This window comes from Thermobia domestica, chromosome 4 (genome assembly GCF_964235325.1).
Source record: "Thermobia domestica chromosome 4, izTheDome1.hap1.1, whole genome shotgun sequence".
Classification (NCBI taxonomy): Eukaryota; Metazoa; Arthropoda; class Insecta; order Zygentoma; family Lepismatidae; genus Thermobia; species Thermobia domestica.
This window is the reverse complement of record NC_137457.1, coordinates 299,361,068-299,373,550: the sequence shown is the minus strand read 5'-3', so window position 1 is coordinate 299,373,550 and position 12,483 is coordinate 299,361,068. Positions and strand designations below refer to the sequence as shown.

Here is a 12,483-nt window from a genome sequence, read left to right as displayed (position 1 = left end):
AACTACGCGGATAGAAAAGAAAGATAGATGAACTTCCTCGTGGTTATGGTTCGATTCCCAGTTGAATCTCATGGTTCGGAAATTAATGAAATCGGTCAGCTTAACGATTATGCTCTTTAGGCTAAGGGAGACGGGTGGTTAAGGGAAGTGAATGATGATGGAAGAATTGGTGGAATGAGAAAGTGGGAGGAAAGGGAGTACCCCAAGAAAACCTAGGGACAAAATATTTTCCATCACAAACTTACCTAGTTGGAGATGCAACCAGGGACTCCACACAATAGCGTACGTAGGAATTTATTTCCGGGGGGGGAGTCCAAACTCAATATGAGGGTATTTTATATTAAAATTTCTAAAATTGCCCCTAAGATTACTCTAAATTTTCACAAAAGTCGAAATTTCGTGGGGGGTCCGGACCCCCAGGACCCACCCCCTGCGTACGTCCCTGACTCTACACACCGGAGGTAAGCTCTCTACCTCTGAGCCACCGTGTTTCCCAATCAGCACTAGGAAAGAAGCTAACATAAGAAATAGACTTGGTTATGATTCAAGACACTTATCGGAATAGCTTGAAGAATGTGAAAACGCTTCGCGGGGCTGACATTTTTCCTGATCGTGACCTTGTGTTGGCCAAAGCGGTATTATGTTCCAATGGCATAAGCAATATATATAAAAAAAAGTTAAAGAATTGTTATACTTACGTGAATTCTGTGTTTCTGGCGTGAAGGTAACTTTAAAACTGATCCAAAAACAAAATTAAAAAAAAACAAGTCCCCTGACCTTGTTATCAGAATCGAGAGTGCAAGTGGAATTTTCAAAATAACCAAAAACATTACATAAACAGTTTCTGAGTGACTATTTTAACAAAAAAGAAAAACATATTTTTTTTCTTTTGGTGTGCTTCAAAATAACTTAAGATCTAGTATAAAAACTGGTAATTCTAAACAGTCATCATCATTCGGGATTATTCAATCATTCGTTCGTCATCTGAACAGTCAATGATTACTCGAAGTGCATCGTTTGGTTACTACAGCCATCTTTGAAACTTTAAGATATCCCGTCCAATGCTGACAATTATAGGAGGACACTATGGACTGTAAGTGTGCTTTGCGCTTCTTATTACATGGCATAACGCTGTGTGAAGAAAACGCATGATTTATGAACACACGAGGGAGCTCAAGGACTGCCTCCTTAATAATCAAACTCCTATCACTTTACTACACAAATTTTCTATTGTAACTTTGTACATACCATTTGTATTATTCCTTTTTTGAGTTATCCAAAGTGATCGTTGCAATTATTCAATAAATGTACTTTTATATAAACGCTATATTATTCCTTAAACAATAATTCACACCCTACGTGGGTAATGCATTTTCTATGATATTTTAATTTCTTAAAGCGTGACAATTAAGCATCTAAATGCATCATTATAGTGGATATTCAACTGAAAAATGTAGGCAGAAGAAAAGTAGGCAACAAGATGTTGAATGCTGAAAAGTTGAGAAACAAGGAAGTAAGAAATAAAGAGAAATACCCAAACGAGAAAAGGGTAAGTACAGGTAGTGATATACGATGGGAAGCATATTAAACGTTACCAGTGGCGTATTTACGATTTTGTTTCGGGGAGGGCTTTGCTAATTTTCGGGGGGGCTTTGCCTGAAAATGTGAAAATTCTGCAAGATATTTCATATACTTTACTATAGTAAGTAAGATTTCGGGTGGGGCTTAAGCCCGGAAGCCACCCCCCTAAATACGCCACTGAACGTTACATACAGAAGGCTGCAGGAGAAGTAGTAGATAACCGCTCACACGAAACGGCTAAGAAACCATGGATCAGAAAACAGATGTTGCAGGAAATGAGGAAAAGCAAGATATGGTAACAGATTGATACAGCAGAGTGCAGAAAGATATACAGGAAAATAAGCGAGTTACAAAGGAAAACAGACAGAGCAAGAAAAGAGTTTTTAACAATAGAAAATGCCAGAAGAATTAGAAAAAGTTGGGAAATATGAAGAAATGTGAAATCTGTGGTAGGCCTACTTCGGAGGAAACAAGAGGGTATTATGATGGCAGGAGAAAATAAGAATGGTAAGGTAGTCAGTAAGAGAAGTGTAGTACTAAAGACTCCCGGAAGAAACCAAACCCAGAGAGATATGAAGATTATTGAACTATTAGTCTCATATCGCATGTAGCAAAAAACTTGCTGCGAATTCTAAACAGAAAGTCACGTGGAAGAACAAATATAAAAGCTGAGGAGGAACAGTTTGGGTTCAGAAGAAGTAAGGATACAAGAGAAGCAACTGGATTATTATAGGAAATCGGTTAAAATTTTGTATGAAAAAATGGAAAGAGGTATATGTTGTATTTATAAGTCTACAAAAAGGCTTTTCACTACGTGAATTGGGAATTATTATTGGGAGCTCTAAAGAATGGATTGGAATGCGTAGATCGAAAATTCACAAGGAACCTATATATGAACCAACAAGTAAGAATTAAAATACTATAGGAAATGACAAAGGATAGTGCAATTAGAAGGGGAGCTCGACATGAATGCTGTCGGCAACATTATTTAGTATCTATCTAAAAGAGATAGTGGGAAAGAGCCCACATAATGAAGATGGCATTTCGGGAGGTGATAGACTCATTAGGTGTATATGGTTTGCAGATGATATGGCGCTTTAGTGGTATCTCAAGAGAAAATCAATAAGATATTAGAAAATCTGAGGAAGAGCGTTGAATAATATAGGATGAAAATAAATGTTAGAAAAGCAAAAGCTATAGTGGTTAGAACGAAACGGTCGATGTTAAATATAGAAGTAGGAGGGGAAAATAGAAAGGATAACTAGCACTCGATACCTGGGTAGTATTATTAGTGATAGGAAGTGTGAAGGTGAAATAAAAGCAAGGATAGGAATTGCGAAAGAAGCCTTTAGGTGGAAGAGAAGTCTATTTTGTGGGACCTTGAATAAAGAGTTAAGAAAAAAACTCTTAAATACTTCATGTTGAGAATTGGCAGAAACATTGCGTACGGGGCAGAAACATTGACATTACACAAAAATGATGAAAAACGACTGGAAGGTCGGTGAAATAGGTGTAAAGAAGAACGGAGAGAATTAGCTGAATCGAACAGAAAACGAGAGTGTTAAAAGTGGTGGGGGAGAAAAGACAAGTTTTAGTTATTATTGAGAAGAGGAAGAGAAACTCGTTGGGACATTGGCAAGGAGAAATTGTATCATGAGAGATATGCTACAAGGTTTGGTGGCAGGAAAGAAAGGGAGGGGGCGAAGGAGGCTATACAAATGCCACATTGACTTGATCCCTAGTCTTCCGTTGCAAGCGCTGCTATCGGCTGAAGGAATTCCACTCGCTTTCTCTCGCTTAGCAACAGCTGAGCCCTTATTGGCTTAACGCGTGGGTGTGTGATGGTGTGAGCTTTAGTTCTCATTTTTGCCACGGCTCAAGACATTTTGGCAGCACAATAAAGTTGATGAATGATTCAAAACAGAAAAATCATAGTGAAAACCAGGAAGTTAGCTGAAATCCGTAGAACATGAAAGATTCTCAGTTGCTGCAAGTGATTTACCAATAATGGCACAATACCTACGATGATGATAAGATTGTATATAAAGACATTTGTATTGCATTATTATGTATTTGGTATGATAATATTTAAGATAAAATTATCTGTAAGGACTTTTCGGTGAAAAGTAGGGACATTTTAATTTAGTTGTAGGGACGTAGCTAAAATATTGTTGGCAACGCTACTTGAAGTATTTCTTATTCCTCTTTCTGCATGACGACTGACCAAGCTACTTGGCGAACACAATAGAAATGCCACAGAATTACCTGCTATCAGTGGCGTATTTACGATTTTGTTTGGGAGGCTTTGCTAACTTTCGGGGGGCAAGCTTTGCCTGAAAATGTGAAAATTCTGCAACATATTCCATATACTTTACTATAGTAAGTAAGATTTCGGGGGGAACTTAAGCCCGGAAGCCCCCTTAAATACGCCACTGTCTGCTATCTTCTATAATTACTTCATTTTTATTTCCTCCGCGTAATAAAAGCTCCTTGCACCCTGCCACACTGCAAGTATTTATTTAAGTCTAATTTATATGGTGTAGAGATAATTATGACTTATAAAACTTTGATGAGGTCATTGAGTTACAAAGTGGCAGCAAGGTCTGATAAAACTGTTATCTCGCTTGGTTACGCGCCAAATAATGTTTCGCTTGTCGCTTAATAAGAAGGGTTTATGTAAATTAATTGATATTAATAAGCGGTAATTGAAAACTGATTAATTATTTAATTAAAGATCTACAAATAAGCGTAATTGAAGAGTATCCAACCTAGGATCAGAAATGGTCTTCTAATAGACATTAACCCATTACTGCCCCTTGGCAACTTAAGTTGCCATGGCAATTTTTCGTCATAGCGCAAAAACTCATGGATTGGCATTGCTAGTTGTAACCGTAAAGTAACTTTGGAGTCTGTTTCGTTATAGAATTGTTGCATTTTCTTTGTATAATATATTGATGCGGGATTAGCGCTGTTTTTTGGGTACAATGTGTTTAGAAGAGAAAGACGCAACTGGATTGATTTGAAGGACTCCAGAAGGAAGGATTGAGGGTCTGTAAAGGAAAGATTGATTTGATTTTGATAGTTATGATTTTCCCGTGTATTTTCTCCTTGAAAATTGTAACTTTTCAAAATGTTCCCTTTTTTTGAATATGTTGCCTGTTGGGAACTTAAGTTGCCGGGCTAAAAAAATCAAGAAAAAAACATAAATATTTTTCAAAAATATTCTAATATATATTTTCGAGTACTAGTAAGACCAAATAGGCGAAAAAACTTTTCAAAATACCAGTGGGAAATTCTGGGCACTAATGGGTTAATAATTACCAGGGTCTAATGAATAATTCCTTCTCAGACGTATGCCATATTCCACTATAAAGTATGCTAATCGACAATAGATATCACTTCATTTCCCCTATAATTCCAAGCATGGGCGGCGATTAGGGGGGGCAAAGGGGGGCAGTTGCCCCCCCACTTTTTTGAAGTGAACCATTGATGTATATAGTTTCATTTGTGAATGTAAAATTATTGTATATATTACTGGTTATTAAAAGAATGACGCCATATATTTGCCGTTGCATGAGTACCGTACGTATTGGTTATTTCTCTTATCGTGGTGTTAAGGGAGGATGTCCGTGTTTGGGGTTGATTTTTTTTTATTTTTGAAAAGTAGTATTTTCGGAATCTACATTCTTTGAAGTTTTATTGCGGGAAGTTTCGTGTTCATACGACATGAGATTCCCTTCGAGAAATGCAAATTATTGTGTGCTTCCTTTGTATTGTCGGGCTTAAATATATGTATTTTCCGTTTTGACGTTCCCTTCAGGTTGTCTTATCATCACAATCTTCTGTAATGATGTAGTAAATATATGCTTACTTTGTCGTTCCGGAAAGAATATACAGATCACTTTATTGTTGTTTACTTTTCTGCATTCACAGTTCTTTGTTCTGGTTATTGGCCTGTGTTAGTAAACTTAGTGCCAACGAAATTGATAACTTAGAGATATATTATGGGAAAGCAATCAGGGAAGACGTTGACAAACCGCAGAAGATGAAGAAAACAGTATGGGCAACTTACTTTAATAAATACTCAACTGACGAGAAATCAACGGATATGCTATGTCCCAAAGGAAAAAAAAAAATGCTGTGAGTATAACAGATCTCAAGCAACTAAAGAACATTATAAACATAAGCATTCTTTGTATGCTGCAGTAATGGATGCTATCAAACCTTCCGGATCCCGCTCTTTTGCAAATTTTTTGCATGGGAAAGACACAGAACCCCAATGAAAGTTTCAATGCACTGATATGGCAACGATACCCAAAAACTACATTTGCGGGTTCAAAAATCGTACAAACTGCAGTATATGATGCTGTTCTGTGTTTTAATAGTAGCCGTGAAGCAAGAAAAAGTGTTCTGAAAAAGATGTGAATTTCAAGGAAGCTTACCAAGGAATCAAGAATGAGGAAAAGAAGGTGTAAGAAGGGTGAAGAAGACACGGCCGAAGACGAAGAATATGGTTATCGTGCTTTCTGAATGTTGTCATCCTCCTTATTGATGAAAATCTATTGTAAATTTTAAACTTCTAATTTCTCAAAATTGCATATTTGGACATTCATATATCATTTTCTCAAAAACTATTAACGCTAAAGTAGCCAAATTTTGCACAAATCTTACTCATATGTACCTCTATTTCCGGAACGAAAATTATAGCATAGTCCTTAATTTCCATCAATTACTGTTTGATGAATATAAAAAAATCACATTAATTAAATTCTTCAAATTAAAAAAAAATATTAGCTTTATATGTAACCTACAAAAATAATCCGAGTTCTGTAGCATCACTAGCTAGTCTAGGGTGCGTGGTATAAAAATTAAAAGAATCCCTTCAGTAATTTCCAAGAAAAAATACAAATATTTTAGGGCTCTGCTAAAAATTTGAGCCCATGCCACACAGAGAAAAATCCGTTATCCGGACAGCGGTATATTGTACGTACAAATATACGATATCCTCTTGCTTACTATAGAAATCAGTACGGAGCATACGTTATCAGTATGCTACATAGGCACTGCACTTAGATGTTACATCATGCCGTTGTAGGATGTCTGACATTTAACAGTTTTCCACATATCACATGCATATACTTATGTTACCTTCGTCAGCTATATGTTACATACATCCATTTATATGTGAGATCCTGACCGCCTACATTGTTTCATACAGAAAGTACGTATAGATGAAACACTTATACAGAAAGTATTATAAAAATGCGTTTTCAGTTATACGTCTGCTTTACGTTAAGTCCAAAAACTACAGGAATTACGCATGTATCCTATCTTTTTTAGGTACGCCACCTACATTCTTTTTTTCTCAGTGCATATGCGTAAAAGACAAGATTCAGAGGAGAAAATTAACACCGAGACGCAGAACTACTATACACGTTCACCGACCAAAAATTAAACTTCTGCGAGTAATAGCAAAGTGTTGGTTGGCAAATTTCTAGTATGCAGGCAAAACACGACATCCCCCTGAAGAAAGCTACAGGAATTGCGTTTTAATTGCCACGGAAAATTGTCCAAAATTTAACCTATTGGAACGCAATAATTCCAGCGTACTTACTTTAATGTTATTCAGCCACATTGAAATTAATTGAGATAATATTTCGCAAAAAAACAGTCATTCACAAGTTATTCACAAGTTGTACAAAATTTGACAGTTCCTAAAATGTATTTTCTTTTTTCTAATAGTAAGGAATATTGATTAAAACAGAGTAATAAGAAACAACTTCTACCTTTCCACTGTTTTGCAGTGTAATATACGAGTGAAGTGGTGTTTAGGAGTGTACGAGTGTATATACAATTAAATTTACAGTTGAACATAATTCTAGGTTTCAGAATTATTTTGTATAACTGGAGTGTGGAGTGATTCTAAGTATTGCTAAGTTTAGATGTATTCCAAGAAAGTGAAAACTGCACTTAATGGAAACAAACATATTTCGGGAAGTTGCAAAAGTATTTCTTTAAATGTCGTAGCATACCCTCGTAGTACTTACTGTCTTTCTAAGAGTAATAACATACATTTAATAGCATGTGTGGAATTAAAAATATAAGTTGTTCATTAATCCCCGGTTTCAATGTAACTTTTGCAAAACAAGCATCATTATTTATTACTATGATTAATATTATCCTTTCTATTTATTTGTTTTGCAAATTTGTTATTAAATAATTATTTAATCTGATCACAAATTTTCCAGACATAATTTTAAGATGTTCATGATCAAGAAATCAAACCTCTTCTTACACTTTAGTTGTTTAACAATACAAAGGACTAGTACCTATTTGCGTTGCTCTTGTCAATCTACTTAATAGAATATGAAATAAGATATACAGTATTTTAACTGAAAAGGATATTATCCTATTAGTTATACAACCTTCTGTCAAACAAAGTGTTAGCATCAACCAGGTAAACTAACATTGATATACAAATATTCAGATCAGTGTCTTGCCCCCCCACTTTTAACGTCCAATCGCCGCCACTGATTCCAAGGTTTAATAGGAAATTTGATTACCAACCAAAACTCCTTTATATACAGTATTTACTCTGTCTGTCTCTGTGGTTTTCTAACCAAAATTCTTTTATATATTTACCCTGTTTCTCTCTGTGGTTTTCTAACCAAAACTCTTTTATACATTTACCTCATCTGTCTCTGTGGTTTACTAACCAAAACTCTTTATATATTTACCCTATCTGTCTTGATGGTTTTCTAATCAAAACTCCTTTATACGAGGGTCATTTAACTCGAATTGGCAACACTGCTACGATTGGAATGTCGTGTGGGCAGGAGACAAATTACGAACGTAGTGTGTTCCGGGGATGTGTGCGAGTCAGTTCAACGCTGCTGCGGTCCCATATTACGGTGTGTGTGGCGAGTAGACATTGTTAAAGTGTTTGTTGTGTGAAATACCGCCCTAACGCGACGTTCACGCGTGCAGAACAGCGTGTTTATCAAATTCCAGATGGCACGAGAGCGAAATGCTAGGACGATTCACAGAGGATTAATAGAGGCCTGTTGTGAAGCTGCAATGCCGCATCCAATAGTGGCGAGATGGGTTGCAGCATTTCAGGCGGGACGACAGTCAACAGACAAAATGCACGGTGGAGGGCATATGCGAACGGTTACGAACGAAATTCATCTTGCAAGACTACGTACACTGCCTGACGGTGATCGGCGCTGGACTTGTAGTGAATTGATGCAGGAGCTGAACATTTCTTTCGGATCAGTGTTCCGCATGCTAACACAAGATCTTGACATGCGGAAAATTGCAGCCAGATGGGTACCCCATGCTCTGACAGAGGTTCAAGAGTGGTATAGGTGGCAATGTGAGCGCCTATATCTTCAGCGTTAGAATGAGGAAGGTAATGACTTCTTCCAACGCATTATTGCAAGTGACAAATCGTGGGGAAGATCCTACGAGCCTGAATTAAACGTCAGTCGAGTGAATGGCGCCGCCCAGAATTTCCACGACCGAAAAAGCTTAGGCAAGAGCCAGCAAACATGAAGGTGATGATAATGTCATACGACCACAAAGGCATTATTCTGTAACATCAACTTCCACCGGCCGTTACTGACAATGCTGTATACTATGCTTCATACCTCAGACACCATTTGCGACTTGCATTGCGGCGCAAAGGTCCACACCTCCTGGAGTCTGGACCAATTCTCCTACACGAGAATGCCAGAATGCCAGAGAAAATTCTAAAAGGAATGGTGTTTGTTTGATACGTTGAGTCGCTAGCGAGTAAGAGACGCGATCCGTGGTCAAGCTGCGAGAGCAGGATTCCGTACATACAATGCCAAGCATTTCGTTTGTGAGTGGTTCGGTGGCGTGTTCTAAAGTGCGATTTCCTTTTCCAGAACTGATTGCAATGACTGACAACTTCAGGCCTTATCAGTTCGAACCTCGAACTAGTGCAGCGGAGGAAGAACAACAAATGAAAATAATTCTTTTCGTGGTCTTTGCGAAAACTTTGACTGGTGCGGTTGCAGATGTTGCTCTTACATGGCTACCGAAGAAGAAAATACGTGTTGAGAGCGAGACAATAGGGTATAAATAATATCAGAGAAAGTACTGAGTGTATAAAATTGCACGAAAACTTTACTAGTGTTATTGTAAATATTGATTCTTTAAATACCGCCAGAATTCATGATAAACTCAAAAGGCAGAATTGTGAAAGATAAGCTGACATCGTACACAAATGCTATGTGGCGATTTGTAGCTTACAGGTAGTTCGTGTACTGGATCAATTCATGGAATGCCTAAGGAAAAATGTACGAAAAGTGATATCAGCTTGTGTGGTAAAGAAAATCCGTGAAACATTACACTGTGTGTTAAAACATTTTACCGAGAATCCTGAGAAGTCGTATTGTCCATTTTTTGACAACCAGACATCGGAACCGTGCGAAGATTTAGAAATGTCATCTGCATATAAAAATTAATTTTGATGATGGGCTGCACAAAAGTTTTTATATTATAAAACGTAGTTTTTCCTACAAAGTATAAGTTCAGAGTTGTACAAAACTAACTAACAAAGTTTCGAAAGCAATACAATTTAAATAGATGGCGGACGAGATTGCTACAACACCTAAGTACCTTTTCTTTAATCTTTATTCCCAAATATGAGTATGTTCATTTTCAGATGTTGTTACAATTTTTAATGATGACCCTATAATTTTGTGCTTAAAGGTATGTACAGGAGGAGGAAATGTGGCGAAAATGAAATATGTCTAACATCTGTAAACTTTGCCAGAATACGAAAAGTTACCGGTTAAATTTGTTTTATTCGCATCGCTCTCCACGGAACAACCCTTGTCAGCCGTTTCATAATCATTGTCACCTGATACAGAAAAATTAAACGATGAATCAATATCCTGGGGAACACTGTCATCGTCACTGATTCCTTCTACAAGCCGGTATATTTCACTCCCCAATTCAAGCTGTATAACAGTTCTATTTACATTTATTTCTAAAGCAGTACCTTCAGAATCATGAGTGACACCATCGCTATTACCCTCTAATACCTCGTCTTGACTACAATCGGCAATCGCGTCTTATACTTTTTTTTTTTTTTTTTTTTTTATGGTGGTTACTGGACATACATCTTCCCTTGCTCAATGGCTCGAATCTTAAACCTTACTTGGAACAGCATTCTTTCTCACTTCACGTGTAAATGATTCTCCTGGCATTAGTTTTTTTCTCTCTCTCAGTAAATATGACTGCTCGAAATCGGACTCTTCAAAATGTTTGGAACAAACACGAGTGTTTTTATTTGGCACAAAAATTTTCCTATTGATTTTCTTGAGCTATAATTTATGTCGATTTGGTGATTTCTCACAACTTGAAAACGTAAAAAACAAAAACAATAAATAAATAAATAAATAAATAAATAAATAAATAAATAAATAAATAAAATTATGTCTCTCAGCTTTAATCGCTCGACAATTACAATCGGAAACACAGCACGTGTCGGGCATTTCTATCTTACTTCACAGACAGCACGCACTGTACTAATGCATATTTTCTACTTCGCACAACATTACGGAATTACTGCTCTCTCTATATTTTTATACTACTGCTGAAGGAAAAAACAACTAACATAAACATCCCTCAAGAATTCAACACAAAGCAAAACTGCTAACGAGCTCAAAATAATTTATAAAATCCACTGCACTATTAAAGGTTTATCAGCTGCGGACAAGGGAGTGGGTGCTGACTCCTCGGTAGCCCACGTGTAACGTCATCATTTGCGATTCATCAAAAACAATCGCCTATAGAATCAGATCAAGACGGCTTATCAAGATTTTTAAAAAATACGTCTCTCTCTCTCTCTCTTTTATTATTATTATTATTATTATTATTATTATTATTATTATTATTATTATTATTATTATTATTATTATTATTATTATTATTATTATTATTATTATTATTTACTTTTTCTATTGCCCCAAACATCTTTCTAAGTCGAACTGCTCCTTTAATGAAACAAAATTATATTGTAATGAGCAACGTTTCCCAGTGCAAAAGACGCAAAATCATCGAGATCCTAACCTTGTAATTAGTAATTATTGCAAGTAATTTGTTGGATTTAGAAAATTCTAGGATCCCACTTTAAACTACAGACTAGAGGTCTGCACGGACCGGAATTTTTAGCCCAGCCCAGTCTAGCCAGGCCCATTAATTTATTATGTGACGCCTGACCGGGGTCCGAAATATGTTTTAGCCTTTCAGTTTGACCCCGACCCGAGTTCGTGTGATAATCAAATGAGCCCGAAATAAGCCCGATTTACAGAAACTTAATAACTAACTCAAAATTATATTTTTATTTACAACAATTAGAGGTTTAATTTTGCAGATGTGCTTTAAAAGTTCTCTAGAAACAACGGTCCCATAACTATCGTTGTCAGTATATTTACAAAAGTTAGGCCCGAGAAATATGGTTGTATAATTAAAATTCACTACCCGAGCCTGGCTCCGGCCCAAACTGATATAGATATGTTTTATAGGGCCGAGTACGGCCCGAGCTCGTTCAGACCTCTATTAGACCTTGTCCTATACAGCTTCGCTGTTGACAAACAAGCATAAATACAAGTCAATCATTGTATAAAGCAGCGTTTCGCAACCTTTTTCAACTTGCGGCACACTACAAGTATAACTTGAATTCTCGCGGCACACTCATGTAGATATATTTATTATTATTATTATTTGTAAATATAAAATACCGTGGTAATTTATTTCTGTGATTACTGATCTCCTCACAGAGAAGAAAGCTCGATGACTGGTTTTCGGTAAATTATTATGCTTATTTTTCATTCTAATTTAAAAATACAAAACAATTGCAATGAGATA

The 12,483-nt window shown here is 36.5% G+C and overlaps 1 protein-coding gene across 1 annotated transcript; it reads left to right on the top strand.

The window, feature by feature from the left end:
• Positions 1-8,592: 8,592 nt before the first annotated feature.
• Positions 8,593-8,982, top strand: LOC145683183 (histone-lysine N-methyltransferase SETMAR-like). The gene has a single exon (XM_081754547.1). The coding sequence runs from the start codon at positions 8,593-8,595 to the stop codon at positions 8,980-8,982; it is 390 nt and encodes a 129-aa protein (XP_081610673.1).
• The last annotated feature ends 3,501 nt before the right edge of the window (positions 8,983-12,483 follow it).